This window comes from Eschrichtius robustus, chromosome 1 (assembly GCF_028021215.1).
Source record: "Eschrichtius robustus isolate mEscRob2 chromosome 1, mEscRob2.pri, whole genome shotgun sequence".
In the NCBI taxonomy this organism is placed as follows: domain Eukaryota; kingdom Metazoa; phylum Chordata; class Mammalia; order Artiodactyla; family Eschrichtiidae; genus Eschrichtius; species Eschrichtius robustus.
Genome location: NC_090824.1, coordinates 25,798,213 through 25,819,391, shown reverse-complemented (window position 1 = coordinate 25,819,391; position 21,179 = coordinate 25,798,213). Strand labels below are relative to the sequence as shown.

Here is a 21,179-nt window from a genome sequence, read left to right as displayed (position 1 = left end):
CTTAAGGACGCCCGCGCCTCCCTGAGAGGCGTGCCGACGTCGTCTTCCGGCGGAGACGAAACAGCGGGCGCCGCCAAGGGCCCTTCTAGGAGAACAGCGAGCAGTCTCGGTGGTGCCGGGTCATCCGAGCCGTGTCACGTGGCTGGCGAAAGCAGTCGCGGAGGCTGGGGGGAGGAGAAATGGGCGGGAGGACTGGGGGATAGCTTGAGACCCGACGACGACGGGGTTGTCATGGAGCCGCGGGGCCGGGCTCGCGCATGCGCCACTCTACTCGCGGGTCGTCCGGTCGCGGAGCGGCGACCCCGGTCCTAGGTGAGAAAAGGAGGGCTGAGGGTGAAGGGGGAGGGTTTGGGCGAGGAGCGTGGGAAAAGGAATTGGGAGTAGGGGAGAGAAGAAGGGAAGCAACGTAGGCAAGAGGCAGAGCCGGGACTTTCGGGGGAGAGAGGGCCAAATGATGGGAGCAGGGGGTGGTGCGTTCCTCCCCCATGTAGTTGGTCGGTTTTGCTGCGAGGGTCAGGACTGCGTAGCAGAGGAGGTCGCGGGTGAGGAGGGGGCTGTATGTGGGGAGCAATTGGGGTAAGACTGTTAGGGCGGGTGAGCCCTGGTCTAGCCCTGGGGGCAGCAGTCGGCTGGGCATCCCGGCGGGGGAGCGCCTGGAGGCCCGCCGTGCTGGGAGCAGAGGGGCAGGGAATGGGCAGGTGAGTGGGCGCGGGAGCTGGTAACCCTGTGAGGGTCCTGGGCCTCCCGTTTGGGGATGAGGGGTAGTGCTCTGTTCTGGGCCCGGGGCACAGGTGTGCTGTCTTTTTCAGAGACTTGCTGTCACCCACTTTGCTGGTTCTTTCCCCTGGGTGACCAGCTTGCCAGGCGTGGTGCCAGGGTGTGGGGAGGTGGGAGAGAAGGTGGGCATTGCCAAGTAAGGAGTTAGTGGTTAGTGTGGGCGGGTTCAGAGGAGCTCTGATCCAGGCCCAGGGCACAGGCCGCAGCCAGGTTCCCTGTTATTGCCCAAGTCCTGGCAGTAAGCGTTGCCTGGGCGTTTGCCCTGGGAGGCTGGTGGTATGCCAGTCACAGCCCAGTCCTAGGGTCTGCCCAGTTCTGCTCTGCTGAGCTGGCAGGCTGGTGGATGCCTGGAGGGCTCTCCTGCTGTCTGGCACAGATGTATCGTGGGCTGGTGCGAATGGGGGGTGGGTGGGCACTGTTAACTGTGAACCCTTCTCCAAGCAGGGGATTTGAGGAAGTTCTCTAATCTTATCTCCTCTTTGAAAGAGGAGAGTGGAGTGAGCCATACCAGGTTCCAAACAGAGGACATTGTATGTTCAGGATCTTTGACGTGAATTTGCAGCCAAGCTGGAGCATGGAAATGGATGTGAAGGGGAAGATGAATATTAGAGATTTAGGTAGATGGGGTGTTTTTCCTCCTTTGTTAAAAAGTCCACAGACATTCCCCCAGAATGGTATCTCCGAATATGCAGACCAAGAGAAAATGACTTCAGAGAAAACCTAGTAATGTATTTATAATTCCTAGTAATGTATTTATAATTCCAGCAATTACTCGTGGCTTTCCGGGTGGTAAGGTCTTAATTTTCTATGGCCTTGTCACTTTACTGTATTTAAGCCTCTGCTTCGGCTTTCACCTCACACCTCTGTCCATGCATGCCTGTTAAACACATGACACATTTTAAAAAGAACTTGAGCTCTCAGGAAAGTTGCCAAGTATCTATAAAAGGAGAGATCTGTGAGCAGCATTTCAGATCCTTCCCTTGTACACCTTGGGTCTCCTTTTTTTTTTTTTTTTTTTTTTATAAATTTATTTATTTATTTATTTATTTTTGGTTGTGTTGGGTCTTCGTTTCTGTGCGAGGGCTTTCTCTAGTTGCGGCGAGCGGGGGCCACTCTTCATCGCGGTGTGCGGGCCTCTCACTATCGCGGCCTCTCCTGTTGCGGAGCACAGGCTCCAGACGCGCAGGCTCAGTAGTTGTGGCTCACGGGCCCAGTTGCTCCGTGGCATGTGGGATCTTCCCAGACCAGGGCTCGAACCCGTGTCCCCTGCATTGGCAGGCAGATTTTCAACCACTGCACCACCAGGGAAGCCCTTGGGTCTCCTTTTTATCGTAGGCCTAAATCTCCATAGAGATTGTTTGTGGATTAGACCAACCTCTAATTTGGTTGCTGGATTTACCCCTGAGGTTTCAGCTTAGAATAAGGGGTGGATGAGATACCTGTTTCCTGCAGGAGACCAGACCTGGACCCGAGGTGACCATGGTGTTTGGAAATGCAGACTCTTGACCTTCAAGGTGTTCAGGTATTTTGGTGACAGCTCAGCTGCTAGGGCTGTCAGCAAGACTCAGCACGACAGAAGAGTTGTTGGAATTTATTATTCTGTGAGTACCTCACACATTAATTGTTGGGCGCTGAGGTTGCAAAGATGAAAAGACAACCCTTGAGGTTGAAGAGACGAACAGATAATTAGACTCTAATGTAAGAAGTGCATAAATAGAAGAACCAAGTGCTGTGGAGCACTTGTTAGAATTTTATCTTATACCTATTTACTTAAACCTTTAGATTTATTGATTCACTTTCCATTGTGAGTTTTAGTGTATATTGTTCTCTGTGGGAACCTTTTGGACAGTGTGTTACATGTGTGCTTGTAAGAGGCCCATTTCGGGTCAGTCCAAGCTTAACTTGGAGTCCTAATGCAGAGTTAGGCTCGTGAGGATCTGAGATGTTTGTAAGGCAGTCGTAGTGGTTTCCAGTTTGTGCCAGGGAGCAGAGATGGCACAGTGGGTATGAGCTTGGTAACCCATTTTCAACCCCTGGTCAGCTTATGAGCATCCAACTTTATTGTAAAATAATACTGAAGAGGCAAAAAAAAATCTTCTTGAGGTTTTCAAACTTCGCTATTGGGGTGGCCCTGGGTTTGAGAGCACCAGTAGTAAATGCCATCACTCTGCCTCTCTCTTGTCGAGGGCCTCGTCTGGTGCTGTGTATGAATGGGTCTGTTGTTCACTGGCTAATTGACGTCCTCAGCGTCACTCCCAGGAGGGAAGTGCCTCTTTCAGGGAGAATAGGTCAAGTTGGCACGTAGCCCTTCATTCTCTTTCCCACTTGAACTTCCCTGGGACACTAAGACTATCTGCTGCTTGAAGAGAACTTTACTTAGGACAGAGGCTTCCACATCCAAAGCAGTCAGTTTACTATTCTAAAGTAGATTATGTGCATTCTTTATTTCCAGTTGCCACCAATTCCCCAGGATCTAAAATTTTAGCATCTGTTCTCCTTTTAACGTCAACGTTTCAGCATTTTGATTCCACAACCAATATTGTCCTATTGTCAGATGAGCCAGATAAATTCCTGTGTATTTTCTGTAGCTCCGTTGACTACACTTTAATAACAGTAGCAAGACCTTGTTCATTGTCTTGTCACAAGGATTGTAGAAGTTGGAGTGCTTTATCTAAAATGCCTGTGAAATAATCCATTTCATAAGATAATGTGAAACTTTGTCAAGGTCTTAATTAGTTGCAACTAACATGAGCTATCTTCCTAATCTAAGTCAATAGTAGGGTCAGACTTGAATTAAGTCTAATTGCCTGTCCACCACCGATGTTTGCTTCCATTTTTGAAAGAGCCCTCTATTCACTTTCAGACAGTATTATTTCAGGAAAATGAAGCTATGTACATTTGTTGGGTTTCATACAAAAGGATCCTGATTTAATTAGAAATAGTTTTACATTTTATTCTGCTTTTTAAACTGGATTGTCCATGCTGTCAAACTTCATAGCCGTCCAGTAGAGAGATGTGCTTTTGCATAGTGCCATGCAAGATGTGACAGTGCCATTGTTTATCTTTCATGCACGTAGTACTAAACGTGCTCTGTCAAAGAGTGCTTGGTTGACATGGGTTGAATGGGGAAGCCAGTCCCCTTAAATGAGTTAGATATGGTACAAAATAATTTTTACTTGGAATTGAGTTTAAAATTCTGATCAGTGTGCATTCCCTTTAGTCCACTTCTACTGTATGCAAAAGTATGAGCAAGAGGGTTTCTCAGGGATGCCTGTAAACCTCCTTGTCTTCTGTTTAATTTTATATTGAATCCCTGCTCTGCTTCTGGAGTAGTTAATGTTCTTCACTAGATCCTGTATTAGCAGCAGTGTTCACACTCGGCATTTTCAGGGTATTTCAGATACAGTGCTGTTTGGCAGGGGGCCATGTTTCTCTCTACTCAGAAGGACAAATGGATGGAGTCGAGAATGGATTGTGAATAAAAACGCCACTGGGTGTTGCTTAAACCTACTATCTTAGTCCATTTGGGCTGTCATAACAAAATACCGCAGACTGGGTAGCTTATAAACCACAGAAATTTATTTCTCACAGTTCTAGAGGTTGAAAGTCCAATCTCAGGGTGCCAGCATGGTCCAGGGAAGGCCCTCTTTCAGGTCACAGACTTCTCACTGACTGTGGTGGAAGGCGCTAGGAACCTCTCTGGAGCCTCTTGTAAAGCTCTAATCCCATGAGGTGAAGCCCTCATGACTTAAGCCCCACCTCCTAATACCATCATCTTTGGGGGTCAGGATTTCATATATGAATTTTGGGGGGACACAAACATTCAGACTATAGCACTTTGCAGTTCCATTATTATTATTGTTTTCCCTGTTGGTCCCCTGTTCTCTTTATCCCTGCAGTATCCTTACAGCTGGCATCCCTTGGCAATTCAGAGGGCATTGTTAAAATATCTTGAAGGGCTCGTTGCTCCCATACTTTGCACTGTTAGCCTAGTTCTGGATCTACTTTGGACTCGCTGTGTGTCACTGGATCAAATCTAGGCTTCTTTCCGGGAAGTGGGCGACCAGGTCTGTTTGATTCACTCTAAACCCCCATTCCTAGCACGATGCCTGGTTCATAGCAGGCACTTGATGGATATTTTTATTTATTTATTTATTTTAAATTATTTATTTATTTATTTTTGGCTGCGTTGGGTCTTCGTTGCTGCGTGCGGGCTTTCTCTAGTTGTGGCGAGCAGGGGCTACTCTTCGTCGCAGTGCGCGGGCTTCTCATTGTCGTGGCTTCTCTTGTTGCGAAGCACGGGCTCTAGGCGCACGGGCTCTAGGCGCATGGGCTTCAGTAGTTGTGGTGCATGGGCTCAGTAGTTGTGGCGCACGGGCTCAGTAGTTGTGGCTGACAGGCTCTAGAGTGCAGGCTCAGTAGTTGGGGTGCACGGGCTTAGTTGCTGTGCGTCATGTGGGATCTTCCTGGACCAGGGCTTGAACCCGTGTCCCCTGCATTGGCAGGCGGATTCTTAACCACTGCACCACCAGGGAAGTCCAATAAATATTTTTAAATGACTGAATGTAACTTATCTGAGCCTCAACTTCCTCCTCTGAAAAATGGGATAGCAACTGAGGAGGACATTGTGAGGCTCAAGGAAAGAACCTTAACAGCAATAATGTTATGGGCGTTTGTGGAATCAAAGCACTATTATATATGGTCTTATGTGTGCATAGAAGTGCTTTTTAAGCCAAAATGTAGCATGCATATATAAGGAGTTGTTTTTACTCTGTTCATTACCTCATCCAAAGAAGTGGAAAGTTAATTTGAGAAACTACACTCTGGGAGGTGGCAGAAAGTCCGGGGCCTGCAGATGTATCCTGGGAAGCAAGCCTGGTCCGAGGTGGGCATCCCCTCTGCTTTCCTCCCTCAGGGAGCATTCCAGAAAGCCTAATCAAATGTGTCTTTGTTAGCAGTTTACAAAGCTTCCACTGAGAAAGTGGTTTGTGTGCTTTGCATTTGTAATGGAATTAGAGGGCAGTGAGAGGACAGTGAACCTCCTTTTGGGTGGAAACCATTCTACTGTTGAGTAAACTTGTAGCCTTTGTCAGCTGAGACCGCTGAGAAAGTGCACACACAGCAAGTGGGCACACCGGTGTTCTTTGCCCTTAGTTTACTCACCATTTGCCTCACCTGTCTCAGCTCTTCAGGCAATGACTTCTTATGTGATTGTTTTTCACAGGGCAGTCCAGATGAAAAGAGTACTGATGAATGCACTTCCAGCCCAGTAAAACATGGAGAGGAAGAACCCATCCAGAGAGGGCTCTAGAAGGCTCTCAGCCAAACTAAGCAAAGGCCCAGAGATGAAAAAAGTGTCTCGTCAACTCGGCATGGCAGCTGCTGAATCAGATAAGGACTCTGGATTTTCAGGTTAAAAATACCTTATCATTTCTACATTGTAATGAATGATTTGCCTGAAAAACGTCCTCCGTAAAAACTCATTTGTGTGATAAGGATGGGAAGATTTCACCCACAGGAGAAATAGTTTTCTGATCTCTTCAAATGGTAATTCTGTTGCCATATGGCGGGGTACTCATCCCAGTCATGGTGGGGTTAGTTCTGAAGGAATGATTTGACATCTTTTTTCCACTTAGACTCTCAACTTTAAATCTTATATTTCCAACTGTGGCAAGTGGTTACTGGAAAAATATATTTAAATACTCATAATTCTATTGTCTTACCTCCTTTTTCATAGGAATAGTTACATTGTAGGGAAGAAAACCTGCATGTTGTCACCACATATAACAAATTAAACAAAAGTAGTATATAATTTGTTAAGATAACTTTTTTGCTGAGAAAGTATTTGCTGTGTTTAAAAACATTTCCCCCCATAACCCATCCCTGCCAGTATTTGTGCCTTTTGTATTTGGACTATGAGCCTCCTGGCCCAATTCCAAACTTGAGTATCTGTTAGAGACGAGAAAGCAAGACAGTTTTCCTTATTGGTTTGTCTTATACTTCATCTGAAAGGACTAGTTGCATACCCAGTAAATCTTTTAATTTTGTGCCGAGGCTTTTTTATTTCCAGGTCTGAGAGTAGTGGCTTAAATATGGCTCTAGTGTCAACATTTTGGCCCAGGGGATGCAGAGGGGTGATGCCGGGGGATTCTGGCTGGATTAGCATCCTGAGAGTGGAGCCCTCTCCTGGAGAAAGGTTTATATTATCCAGCCCACAGAGACTTACCAGTCCACCGTGTTGATTTATTAATTTGTAGTGAGAAATGCAGCTGTTAGGAAAAGTAGAACTCTATCATCCTTAGATTGGTGTATTTTCTCCCTGTAGGTATGCTGCACGGGAAGCCAAATTATAAATAGACTGTTGCTCAGAGGAACAGAGCACCGTCCTAGGGATTCGAATAAGGACAGTTCAGGGAAGGGAGGGTAGGTTTATAGCCCTTTGGGTTTTTCTTCTCAATCTTTTTTTTTTTTTTTATTTATGGCTGTGCTGGGTCTTCGTTTCTGTGTGAGGGCTTTCTCTAGTTGTGGCAAGCAGGGGCCACTCTTCATCGCGGTGCGCGGGCCTCTCACTATCGCGGCCTCTCTTGTTGCGGAGAGCACAGGCTCCAGACGCGCAGGCTCAGTAATTGTGGCACACGGGCCCAGTTGCTCCGTGGCATGTGGGATCTTCCCGGACCAGGGCTCGAACCCGTGTCCCCTGCATTGGGAGGCAGACTCTCAACCACTGCGCCACCAGGGAAGCCCCCTCTTCTCAATCTTCTAGCATTGTTTCCCAAGCTTGCCTCATCATAAGGCTCATCTGAGGCATTTGTTAAAAATACTGATCACCAGACCCCTCTTCTGGAGACTGTGATATTGAGGGTCTGGGGGAGGACCTGGAATGTGAGTTTTATATTTTTACAAGTGTCTCTGGTGATTCCTGTGATCAGACAGGTTTGGGAAACTTTGCAGGCCTAGTGTCTTTTTTCTTCTTTCTTTTAATATCGTGTTTGGTTTTTGTCTGTTTTTCATATCATGAAGGTAATACATGCTCATGGTAGACGTTAGAAATTTAGGTACATGCAAAGAAGGAAACAAACATTAACCATAATCTCACCCCCTGTTATTCTCAATACTGTGGCCATTTTGGTACTTCTTCCAATAACTTCAGTTCTGTCAGGCCAGCTGTTCTGTAGCATGTCCCAAAGTTTGGATAGTTTTTCTGAAAGTTTCCTATTCTCTATGCAGAAGTGCCTTAAGAAGTATTGTGCTGTTCAGACATAAGGCAGTATCAAAATTCATACTCAAATTCACTATGCTCCAGAAAGTGGCCCGTGAATACCTTCAGCCACATCTGGGCCAGGTGCCAGTGGTTTCGTCACTGCCTGAGTTATCGTTCCAGTTACCTTGGGATGTGATGTAATTTGCAATTATTAATTAGCTGCAGTCCATATTGAGATTTTTCCCATTGTCCCAATAGTGGCCTTTATAATTGTTAGTCTTTTTGTATATTTGTTTGTTTTGGGTCCAGAACCCAGTTGAAGGCTGTGCATTTCATTTAATTGTCCTTGTCTTTTTTTTTTTTTTTTTAATTTTAAAATTTATTTATTTATTTAATTTTTGGCTGCGTTGGGTCTTTGCTGCGCTGGCTTTCTTTAGTTGCGACGAGCTGGGGCTACTCTTCATTGTGGTGCGTGGGCTTCTCACTGCGGTGGCTTCTCTTGTTGCGGAGCACAGGCTCTAGGCGCATGGGCTTCAGTAGTTGTGGCATGTGGGCTCAGTAGTTGTGGCTCGCGGGCTCTAGAGCACAGGCTCAGTAGTTGTGGCGCACAGGCTTAGTTGGTCCGCGGCATGTGGGATGTTCCCGGACCAGGGCTGGAACCAGTGTCCCCTGCTTTGGCAGGTGGATTTTTAACCACTGTGCCACCAGGGAAGCCCTGTCCCTGTCTTTTAAATCTTATTTAGTCTAGACCAGCTCCCTCATCTTCCCGTTCTTTTTTTGGGGACATCGTCGTCTTTAAAGGAGTTAGGCCTGTTGTTTTGTAGAATGTTTCACACTGGATTTCTCTGGTAGCTTCCCCATTATCAGAAATAGGCTAAACATTTTTTTAATAGAAAACTAAATTTTTGATGTTATATCCTTCTCATTGCAACACATAAGGTGACTCCTAAGTGTGTCTTATTCTTGGTGACACTCTGATTAAAGGAGTAGGTGTATACCAGACTTCTTTATTGCAAAAGTACTCTTTTCTCTTTGGAATTAATGAGCAATTTATGGGATGATACTTTGAGATTGTGTGACTATCCTGTTCCCCAACAAACTCTTGACTAGTGATTTTAGCGTCCATTGATGATCCTTGCCTGAACCAATTACAACATTTGTGGTTTGAAAATGGTGATCTAATTCTATCATTCCTTGTACATTTTATTAGCTGACAGCCTTCTCTAAAGAAGTACTTCTCTCCTCTGCCCCCTTTTTTGAGCATCACTGTGGATTCACGGAATTTTTTTGTGATTTTGTTTGTCAATCCATTATCATTATTCTTTTTGATACTCAAATTGTCCCACATTTGGTCAGTGGAAGTCCCTTCTAGGTGGCGCCTGTGTCTTTGACATGTCCCCATTTGTGTTGGAGCACTTCCTTGCTTTCTGGGACAGTAAGATGTCCAGGCTCATCTTGCACCTTCCCTGCCAAAGATATCAGCCATTTCTCCAAGGAGCCCTGGTTTCCTTTTTGTGCAGAATGGCATTTAGAAACCAAGATACATGTACAAGGTACGCACTTTTCTTCTGAAGTCCTTTGTTTCTGGCCTAATAGTTCTTAACTAGAGGTGCACATTTGGATTACTTGTAGTGCTTTGTGAAAATAACCCATGCTTGGACACCAGATAAATCAATTCAGTAGAGTGAGGGGAAGACCCCAACACCAGTAATTTCTAAAAAGCATCTTTGGAGAATTTGATTAAATGCAAGTGTTGACAGTTGCTCTCTTCTAAATTATAGTCACATTCCAGTCCTGCCTCATCCAGACGACTCTGAGATTCTTGATGAGCATTTAGGGTATTCCCAGACTCCTCACTGGCAGGGTTACTGCAGTCTCTTGGTTTACTCCAGCAGGGAGCTAATTAAGCCCTTTCTGTATGGATTTCACGTAGAGCAGCCTTCTTTTCTTTGTGGCAGAGAGTATCTTTCCATCACCCATTGTGCAGAACCCCCAGTGGGCACACTCAGCATGCATTTAGGACACTAACAAAGGAGGTGCTTAACTGGGTGGAGGAGGAAAACAAAGAAAGACACATTGTAAACCTCATCTTGGTGAACTTATCCAGAATTTTACAATTAGAAAACTTAGGAGGAAGCTATTTTAATTTCAGCGTGGAGGTAAGTCTTGAGGTTTTATAGGTTGGTTTTGTTTTTGTTATTATTGTTACATCATGTAGTGCCCAGAGCCTCTAAAGGTCTTATTAATCTTGCCCCAAGTCACACGCACACTCCTCTTCCCTTTCAACAACAGATTCTTAAGAGTGATGATCTAACTATGAAGGCTTTACCCACTTCTCCTGTAGACTGGTGATGGTTACTTTCTCATGAACCCAAATGGATGCAGGCTTTTGTCTGTAATAGAGTTAGAAAGGAAGTCAGCTGTCCTAGGGCAGTGATTCTCAATCTTTTGGGGTGGGAGGGATAATTATGGCTCCCATTGAGAATCCAGTGAAAGTTAAAGACCTACTCCTCAGAAAAATTCACAAAAACACGTATCTCAAATGTTCCATTCCGTTTCAAGGGGTCCATGGCTCCCCAGGAGGACTGGTTAAGAGCCTGAGTGAACTGACCATTTTTCTGCCCACCAGATGGGAGCTCTGAATGCCTGAGCTCGGCAGAGCAGATGGAGTCTGAGGACATGCTGAGCGCCTTAGGCTGGAGCCGAGAAGACAGGCCAAGGCCGAGCGCCAAGCCTGCGAGTGGTGCCTTCCCAACACTGGCCCCCATGGTTGTCATGAAGAACGTGCTGGTCAAACAGGTGAGGAGGACTGAGCTCTCGTAACTTCTTTGCACACTAGAGTTTCTGAGCTTCCTGTGCACAGAGCTTCTCCCTCTCTGCCAAGGAGAGATGTGAGAAGCAGACCACCGGCACCACACCAACACGTGCTTCTGTGCTGGGAAGAGGTTGTGTCCTTTCAACTACTGACGGTGTTTGAAAAAGGAATACAAGAGTCATCACATGTGTTCTCATTTTCCAGACAGTAAGACTATTTTATTTCTGTATCCCTAGTTTGTCCAAAGTGATCTGGAATACTTTAGTCATGTTTAAAGGAGCCAAGCAGAAATGTCCTAACTTCTATAGTGCATTCTAAGATATGACAGAATTTAAGGTAGAAACAAGAGGATCTCTTTTTAATTTGACTGGGACTTTTAGAAATATTTTTTTGAGAAGTAGAGGCAATTTCCCTGTTTCTCATGTTACATTCTGAGCACTTTCTTAGTAATCAGCCTAAGCTATGTCATTAGTGAGAAAGGAGCTCTTTGGGTTAGGTATGGCTATACCAGCAGACTCCACACAGCATTGTTGAGGAATTGAAAAATAACCCTGTTTCAGGCTTTCTTATATAACTATGCAAATTATGTGATTATTGTCTAGATACGAAAGAAAAGAAGATGTAGATAAAAATCTAAGCTAAGCCCCAGTGTTTGAAACAACTCAATCACATGAACTTAAAGAACATGTAACCTTACCCTACTTTGCTCTAAAGTAGATCAGTCCTCGCGTGGGCCCGTTGATGAGGTTACTCAAAGCTAGTGAAGTTTGAAATCTGGCTGCTGTATGTTGTTGACCTTCCCCCCTTAGGTAGGAGAACGTGGCTGTAGCCTGACAGGAGACCTTAATGTCTTAACTATTACCTAGTTATTGCTGAACAACACAAACTGATTTTCAACAAGGCAACCTGGTGAGTTGGGAAAAAGAATTTGCAGATATTTGCTTGGCAGGTCACATCTCAGCTGGAAGCACAGCTCTCCTCACTGAAGTGAGGTGAGAGAATAAAGACATGAAATGGAGCCCAAATGAAATTGTCCAGGCCCCACCAGTGCTTCTCAGGGCTTCCTGTCTCCTGCTCTTTCCTCCCTGCCTTCCTCTCTGGCCCCCCGGTCACTCTTTCTTAGGCATCTTCGTTGATTGTTGTGGGCGAGGCTGGCAGCTCCAGAGGGCTGAGAACAGCCCGCAGTTGCAGGGTGAGTAGGTGGGCCCAGCAGAGCCATCTTCTTCAGGACAAAGACCCACTGGGAAGGCTGCTGGGCTTGATCAGGAGACAGGAGGCTTGGGGCAGACTGACCTGATGGAGGAGTCTAGGAGTTTTGTTTTCTCACATATGCTAGAATCCAGCACATTCCAGATTTAAAAGCATTATACACTTTTTAAAATCTCTGCTTATTGCATAATGTCTTAATTATTGCTGCTTGGTTTTAGGATTTTTCTTTTGAGGCTCTGATTCCAGTTCTGTCACCAGACTGCGTGATCTTACACACAATTACTTATTTAATCACTGTGAACTTCATTTTCCTCATCTTTAACATGAGGCTAGGATTGATTCTAGAGATCCTATCCAAGACCCTATGATTCTGAGATCCTATCCAAGTCTAAAATCTTGTCTGGTATTCCCTCAGGTGATTTCAATAAGAATGGTACCTTGTAAAATCTAAATTAGAACAAATAAGCTAAGTATCTAAGTGGGCATAACAATAGCATTAGGAAGAATAATCCAGCGAAAGCACCTTGGGAAAGCAACGAGTTAGGTATTTTCTGGATCCATTTGCCATGTAGGTCAACCCTTATGGCATGAGTGAGCAGGGGACAGCCTGAAGTTCTGCTCTTGACTCATCTGGACTAGGCTGATCTCTTCTTTGAAAGACCCCTGATTTTTGTATCTCCTCTGACGGGGGAGTGTGGTTGCTAGGCCCAGCATTGCTTGCTTATGGACATCCCAGAGTATATTTGAACACCAAGAGGGCTCCAGAATGGACTCTCCAGGTCATCCCAGCCTTTGCACAGGAGATGAACTGTAGTTGAACTTGGCCAAGAGTTCCTAAGCAGGTATCCAAGAAGCTGAAATGTATGCAAATCAGGTGCCGGTGTGGGAGCAGAGTCCATCGCTTTCCTCAGACAAATCACATGACTGCACTCAGGGTAAGAGCCTCTGTCAGGCTCTCTCTCTGCCTAGCCTCATCTACACTCATATCTTTGGGCCCGGGTTGGAATTGGACTGGCTTTTAAATATTAGAGACAAGTTCATGGAAAGTCCTTGTAATAAAGAGTCTGAGTCCATCTTTTAAATAAATAAATACATGAGAAAAGTAGCCATGCCCTTCTTTATTAGATTACTATCTGAATCAGTACTTTAATTAAAAAGTAAAATGTAAAATTGAGGAGTAATAGAACAAAAGCAATGTAGCAGAACGGTTTGGATGGGTTTTAGAGTCAGAGGATGGAATCCTATCTTCACCACTTAGTAGCTTGGGGATTGAAAGCAAGTTATTTCAACTTCCTAAGCCTCAGTTTCCTGTTTGTGAAAGGAAATGATAACTACCTCATGGGATCATTATGGCGATTCAGTGAGACAACGCATGTGACACGTCACACACAGTGCTAGCCTGTGGTAAGCACCCGTACACGGTGGTTGTTCCTGCCTTGCAGAGCTTTGTGGTAGTCGGGCGTCATTGCCTTAAATACGGGGGCCCATGGACTCCTGACAATATGTAACTTTTTAATCAAAAGTTGTTTTCAGGTAAAAGAGGTTCCAGATGTAACTAAATGAAGGTAGACTGGTGTGAAGTCACTTTTATAGTATTGAGATTAGCACATTTTAACTTACGCCGGCAAATTGTACTATCCATTTTTTTTTTTAATTTTTTTTTAATTAAAAAAAATTTTTTTTAATTTTAATTAATTAATTTATTTAAAAAAATTTTTTTGTCACATTGCACAACATGTGGGATCTTAGTTCCCCCTCCAGGGATCGAACCCGCGCCCCCTGCAATGGAAGCGTGGAGTCTTAGCCACTGGACCACCAGGGAAGTCCCCTGTCCATACTTTTATTGCCTTCCTTGTGACCTTAACTATGTCACTACTTCACCTTTCTACAGTTTCTTTTTCTCGAGTGATAGCACTTGAATAAAGATAGCTATTTCCTCCAGTTTTCCCTTAAGCAAAAAAATATATGATGTCAGACCCAAATGTATTTTTAAGCCACATCTCCAGTCATGTTAAGAAGGGCTACCCCGTGTGTGAGGGAAGCTCGGTACTTACATCTGAGCGTTTGCTTTGCCTCTTGGACAGCTGCAGGTGACACGTCGTGTGCTGCTCTTTTCCTTTGCTTTTTCCTTCAGGGCGGCAGCTCGCCGCAGCTCCAGTCGTGGTCTGTGCAGTCCTCCTTTGAAGTGATCTCAGCACAGCCCCAGCTCTTATTCCTTCATCCACCCGTACCGTCTCCTGTCAGCCCGTGTCACGCTGCTGAGAAAAAGTCGGACTCCAGGAACTACTTGCCCATTCTCAACTCTTACACCAAAATAGCCCCACACCCAGGCAAAAGGGGCCTTTCCCTCAGCCCAGAAGAAAGAGGAGAAGGTGGAATGCAGAAGAAGATCTGTACTGAGAGACTTGGGCCAAGCCTGTCTTCTAGTGAGCCGACCAAGACTGGTGCCGGCCCATCCGGGCCCCCGACTCCAGCGCCCCCCAGCACCAAGCTTGCCGAGGACTCAGCTCTTCAGGGTGTGCCCTGCCTGGTGGCAGGTGGAAGTCCACAGACGCTTCAGCCAGTGTCCAGCAGCCATGTGGCTAAAGCTCCCAGCCTGACCTTTGCTTCCCCCGCCAGCCCTGTCTGTGCATCAGACAGTACCCTGCATGGGATGGAGAGCAACTCCCCGCTGTCCCCGCTGTCAGCTAGTTACAGCTCCCCTCTGTGGGCTGCAGAGCACCTCTGCCGCAGTCCAGATAGCTTTTCAGAGCAGCGGCAGAGCAAGCACAGGCGCTTTCAGAATACCCTAGTAGTCCTACATAAATCTGGTTTGCTGGAGATCACTTTGAAAACCAAGGAGTTGATTCGTCAGAACCAGGCAACTCAGGTGGAACTAGACCAGCTAAAGGAGCAGACCCGGCTATTTATCGAGGCCGCCAAGAGCAGGGCTCCTCAGGCTTGGGCCAAGCTGCAGGCGTCTTTGACATCAGGGTCAGGTCATACTGGCAGTGACCTAGAAGCATTCTCCGATCAGCCAGACATATAACATAGAAGGCATATTTTCCTGTTACTTGAGTGGTTCTTTTTAACTCTTTTACCGTTACCTACTCCTGTTTCCCAAAGCTTATGTAAGAGCTTTCCTTTTAAACTTAAACTGTTCAGCGGTTCACTTACGAAGCCACGTGCCAATACTTGGCTGCTGTCTTAACCTGTGGTCTGTGCACAGTTTACCTTTGTCTCCGTTCCACTGAGGACCTCAGATTTGGGTGTCCACGAGTCCCTCTTCCTTAGCCTGCAGGCACTTCGATGCATCACGGGGCAAAGCAGGAAAGATGCTTGTGGGGGGCCCTTCTAGCTGTCACTTCCCACCATCCCACTCACCGCAATCAGGGATGCAGTGACGCAGACAAGCATACAGAGTGACACCTGCCAAGCCAGGGAGTAGGTGACATAAGGAGCCTTTCGTGGATCTTCCCTTGAAGGTCTCAGTCACAGAGGAGAATACAAGAGGAGGGTGTTTGCATTCCACGAGGCATTGTGCCATTTGGGGGAAACCTAAAATGCTTTCAGATGCTTTGGGCGCACATTGGTCCTCGGATGCAAGCACTTAATCACTTAAAGCTTTGTTTCTTTAAACTCGAAAGTCAAGGGGAAAGAGTAGTACCATTAACTCGTACACTTTAATCATAAGCCAGATTTCTGTTAAACTGGTAGGTGAAATATTTCAGATTTGTAAAGTGTGGAATGGATTTAGGACCATCTGGAGCTACAGTTGATGAACTGCTTTTTTGACTCAGAGTCTAAAGAAAGGAGAAATGGCTAGCATCTCTTGGTTGAGAGCTGGAAGATTCTGATAATTTATGCTTTTTACTCTCTCTCTCTTCTTTTGAAACAATGCAAAAGAAGATTTTCTTATATGTGAAAATCCTAAAAGAGACCTTCATGGTTCCCGATTGTGTAATGCAAGTCAGCCCTCTGCTACCATCTTTTTCCCCCCCTTTTTTTTTTTTTTTACAAAAGAGGAAAGAAATGATTATTAAGCTTGATAAACTTTGAATTAAAATCATCATAAGGTTATGACATTAAGTCCACAAAAAATTGGGAAACGTTCTTATCCATTTTCTTTCCACGTCCAGAGTTTTCATTTGTCTTATGTCACAGTGATGTGGAGCAGAGTCTTCTGTGTTTCTTTCGTGCGTTGGATTTGGCTGCAAAGCCAAAGGTGTAGTGGGTTATGTGAAGTCCATCTAGAAATGGAGAGTGTTATGAGAACTTGCAGATGACGCACACTCTTTCAGCCTCACTGTAAACTAGATTTCTAAGTAGTAAAGTTGCCAGCTTTTTATCCTCCCATTTAAAAATTTCATCCTCTTGAAAATCTTTGTACCAGTTACTTTAGTAAGAAATTCTGTATGACCAACTTCATCTTTTCTGCAAGGAAAATGTTCTTGAAGTTCTACCAAGGCCAGAAGCTAATGCTCATGTTTGCTAGGTAGTTGTAACTTTTAACATAGTTTTAAAATTACAAGGCTTCGGATTGCCTGCATTTTGTTCTCAAACATGTACAATTCAGATATGACCAATTTAGAAGTAAACAACTCAGTAAAATCTTTAGACTCTCCTGGTAAATGCAGAATTATTACCTGCCATTTGCTTTCTGAAAGATTTCAAAAATCAGAGCAAATGTGTCTTTAAGCAGACTCTGCTCCTTTTAATATTTTTCTCTTGGCCCACACCATTTGCCTCTCCTGAATCTGTGTGGTGCTGCAGGAGCTCTGCTCTGCATGCCATGCTAGGAAGCTTCCTTTTTGGCAGAGTATGTTTGGCAGCAAAGCTCTAGAAACAGGTGCCTTCAGAACAGCCTGGGCACCAGTCATGAGTCTTACTGAGTCAAAAATCTGAACACACTTGCTGAGAACCAAATTTATTCCTTCAGAAAAACCCTCTGTGGAGCTGTATGTGTCTTGGACTCTTCTTCCTAGATTAAGGTTTGCATTCCCTCCTGTCAGGTAAAAGACGATGAAAGCCGTCATTGATCCTCACTGCTGAGTGACAGGGAGAAGCAGCACCCCCGCCCCCGCCCCCGGCTCTTCTCTGATGCTGTAACTCAGTGTGGAAGTCTCTCTGGGCTCTTAGCATGGGTGCTCTTTACCTAGTGGAGCAGTAAGCAGATGAAGCCACTTAGAGAAGCTGGTCGTGGAAGGAGAGACCCACTGAGGCTAGCAGACATGTGGAGCCAGAAGCCAGATCGGCAAATGGAGGAACCTCGGAGTTGAAGGATCTCCGTTGGTTTCACAAGGCTGTAAGTAGTAATGGTTTTAGTGATGCGTGATTTGATCTGGTATGAAGTTCTGTGGCAAAGCTGCTGTTTTCTAAAAGCCATTCTTAGCTCAAACCAACCCTTAAGAGAAGTTTTGGCAGATTGTGTTGGCAGTATTGAAACATCTAGAAAAAGCTGCTGATTGAATTGGTTATGGGAATGGAGTTTGGTGACATTTGTAATTTATTACACTCATTGCTTTTTATCGATTGTGGTATTGTCTGACTTTACTATGATTCCTTCAGCAGAAGAGTAACTCTCGTGCATATATTGAAGTGTTTTTCCAGCTATGAATTCTTTAGGGTAGAGATTTATTTACCAAATGTGAATTCTTTTGAGGAAGTATGAAGTTTTGTAGAAATTGACTGTGAAATGTCAGAGAAAAATAAAAGTCACTTACTTGAAAACTATTTGGCCTTTGGGCTTTATAACTGCTTAAAATGCTAAGTGAGATCAAGAGTAAATGTTTGATTGATTTAGGTTTCATACATATGTACTCGTGTCATTTGGGGATACTGGGATTAGTTACTGAACTTGTGGAAATTCATCGTTCAGACTCTCACCAGTGTGAACTTAAAGGAGATGCAGGCACTCTTAAGGCAAATGGATAGTCCAACTTTCCCTAGAGTCATGGAGGTTTATATTGGGTAGGTTGGGAGGAGAGAGAGGAGAATACAATCCAATGATTTCTTCCATCTGATAACGACACTTTCACAAACAGAATTTTTAAGTGACAGAACCACTACAGTTGTCTCTTGGGATAAACTAAAGCCATATCAAGTGAAGTTCTTTCTACCACAGAGAGGTCCTTAGCAAGTTCACCTCCAAGGCTTTTCCTTCATGCTTCTCCGAGTTGATTCCTAAGGCTCTGCTCCTCATCAAGGTTCACCTACAGAGTCTCAACAGGGAGATGTGTAGTCTTCCCTGCTCTCCGAGGTCAGGACACCCCTCCTGGGGTTTTTAAGTCACTGGGAAAATAAAAAGCTTATCATCATTTAAAGGCCTGTAGGGTTGCCATAGTCTAATTCTTACAGCATTATTTCTGTTCTACACAATTTTCTAAGTAACTTTTTAAAAGATGGCTGTAAGACCGCTAAAACGAACAAAAATGAGTAAAGATGGCTAGAAGAGGCCCCTCCTGAAATAGAGAACCGCCCTCCCATAAGAGATGGAATCTAGAGACGCGAGAGCCACAGAGTGGATCCTGCAAGGCTTAGGAGAGCACTGTTATTGTCGTCCCTGGCCCTTGGACATGATTCCTGTACGTGGAAATACCTGCCCGTTGCAAACATGTCTGTTTAATCCTCGTCTTTTATGACATCATTGCAGATTGTAGCCTGGTGCGGTGGGGTCTAAAGACCTCCATGCACCTGTCACATCTGTCACTCATTAACTTGGTGACTTTGGATAAGTCACTGAACCTCTATAGGTATCACTCCTCTCAGTTGAATAATAAAGAATTGAAACTGGTTCTCTCTGTGGTGCTTCCCAACTCTAGCCATTTGTAAGATCTCTATCTGTGTTACAGGTGAGGCTTAAAATTACAGATCTTCCTCATTTTACAGTAGGGTTACATCCTGATAAACCCATCATAAGTTGAAAATATCCTAAGTCAGAAATGCATGTGGTACACCCGACCTACCGAACATCATAGCTTAGCCCAACCAACCTTAAACTTGCCCAGAACACTTACGTTAGCCTACAGTTGGGCAAGATCATCTCACACAAAGCCTATTATATAATGATGTGTTGGATAGCTCATGTAATTTGTTGACTGCTGTACTGAAAGTGAAAACAGAACGGTTGTCTGAGTACAGAATGGCGGTAAGTATATCGGTTGTTGACCTTCGTGATCGCGTGGCTGACTGGGGGCTGCCTAGCATCACGAGAGGATCCTACTGCACATCACTAGGCCGGGGAAGAGATCAAAATTCAAAATTTGAAGTAGGGTTTCTGCAGAATGCCTCTCTCTTTCGCACCATCATAAAGTCAAAAAATCCTAAGTCGGAGACTGTCGGTAATCAATTAAATTTTAAAGAAAACCCTGGGTGCCTACAAAGTAGGTTCCTAGTGCTCTGGTTAGTTGATTTTAAGGTGTTCTCTCAGATTTTAAACTTATTATATGTGACTCTAGGAGAAGCATTTTGCCAGCCTGCATTGGTTTTGATTACCTAGTTGCAGCTAACATGGATTTACTAATTCCCAGATAAGAGACTGCCCTCGAATGAAGACTCATTCGCCCCAAAGGAGAATAATTGGGGATTAAATCAAATTATGTCCTTTCCTAGTCAGTCATCTGCCAATAGCTCTTTCATCTGAAATGAAGGACATAATGGGTTTTTATATTTTAGAGAATATGTCAGTTTGCTTTTATCTTGTTCCAGAGTTCTCTCCCCATAACCTTTTAATATTCTTCTCTTGGCCCACTCCCTTTGCCTCCCCGGAATCTGTGTGATTCTGCCTCAGCTCTGCTCTGTGCACCGTGCTAGGAAGCTTCCTTTTTGGCAGAGAAGATGTTTCTGCGTGTTTTCTAAGGAGGCTCTTAGGTTGGTTTAACATTATTTTAATGGTAAATAGTCATAGACCATGTAGATGTGGTGGTACTTTGTAAGGACTTTATTCTGGTCCCAGGCTCCGGGTATCATCTTTCATCCCCACCGGGAGCGAGGTAAGAGATGAGAAGAGGTCTGCCTGGGCGACACAGCAAGAGCAGAGTGGCTGGAGGGAAAGAGGCAGCAGAAAGCAGCTTTATCTCAGTTCCCTTTATTATAAGACAAGGGGAGTAGTCCTTGCCGTCCACTTGACATCCTGGGATTATGGTGAAGTACAAAAAAATGATGTCTCTAAAGTACTTTGAAATTGCTCCACAGAGCAAGACAGCCTTCCTGCACAAAAGCCCAGCAATGGAATTCAAGTGATGGCCTTCCACCCCTTAAGGGTTGTCATTTGCTTGGAATAATTAACAGTATTTTCTACCAAAATCACACTGACAACTAATGGGAAGAGAGCAAATCTCAACCCAGCCTTTGACTGGTTTCCTGGAAGGAGATATTCTGTGGGTCCATGGACTCCTGTGACCACTTCGGCTTTTTCCTCTCTTCGTTCTTAGGACACGTGGCTTTCCTATCTGTTTCTCTTTCTGAAGGATGGTTATGCAAGGCATGAGAGAATTGCTTGAAAGAACAGTCTGTGTGGTTCCTGCCTCACATTACAGCATCTGGAAGAGATGAGAAAGAAAGAGAAAAGCCTGTGGAGTAACAGTGAGTGGGTGGAAGCTGTTAGGAAATGAAAGGGAATAAAAACTGAAAGTAGGATCCCGAGGCCAGCCCGCGTGAGGGCCCAAGTCAGGTTGAATGATGAGCGTTTGGAGCAAGGCCTTCAGAGTGGCTTGAGAGCATGAGAGTAAAAATAGCTGCCTTTAATCTTCCTAAAGCCTCACTTTATCTCAGGAATTGCAGGGGCCTTGGAGGACTGCTTTCTAATTCTGGTAAATGTCTGTATAACAGAGGTGGGCCAGGGCCTCTGTTCTCCAGGGGCACCCACAAGCCTTTGGCCTCTGGCTGGGCAGATGGGAGTGCTTGGCTTGGAGCCTGTCCTCCGTCTGGGGCCGAGAGCATGGCAGCTCCTGAGCCCTGGCCGAAAAACCCAGACCTGCTCCCACTCGCAGATAGTAAAACCATAATACCCCTCCAGAGAGCTGGGCTGAAATCACCATCTCTTCTGCTCACCCCTGATACAAATTCATAAGTCGCCCCAGAGTCAGGGGAAGAGAAGAAGCTTAAAGATACCCACAAATTAAAAACTGCACCTTCAGTAGGCCCTGCATCCTATTTAGTTTAACAAATGCAGGAAAGTCTGGTTCTAGAGGTCAGGTG

The 21,179-nt window shown here is 45.0% G+C and overlaps 1 protein-coding gene across 2 annotated transcripts; it reads left to right on the top strand.

Annotated features, from left to right (window-relative positions):
- Positions 1 to 208: 208 nt before the first annotated feature.
- On the top strand, positions 209 to 18,745 carry CIPC (CLOCK interacting pacemaker). Of its 2 annotated transcripts, none has more exons than XM_068542043.1 (4): positions 209 to 312; positions 6,002 to 6,189; positions 10,608 to 10,777; positions 14,137 to 18,745. In XM_068542043.1, exons 2-4 carry the CDS (start codon positions 6,054 to 6,056, stop codon positions 15,028 to 15,030), a joined length of 1,200 nt encoding a protein of 399 aa, XP_068398144.1. In that variant the 5' UTR covers positions 209 to 312; positions 6,002 to 6,053; the 3' UTR covers positions 15,031 to 18,745. The 2 variants fall into 2 exon arrangements, with proteins under 2 accessions (XP_068398144.1, XP_068398153.1); XM_068542052.1 differs by lacking the exon at positions 209 to 312 and adding an exon at positions 2,346 to 2,378.
- Positions 18,746 to 21,179: the final 2,434 nt, after the last annotated feature.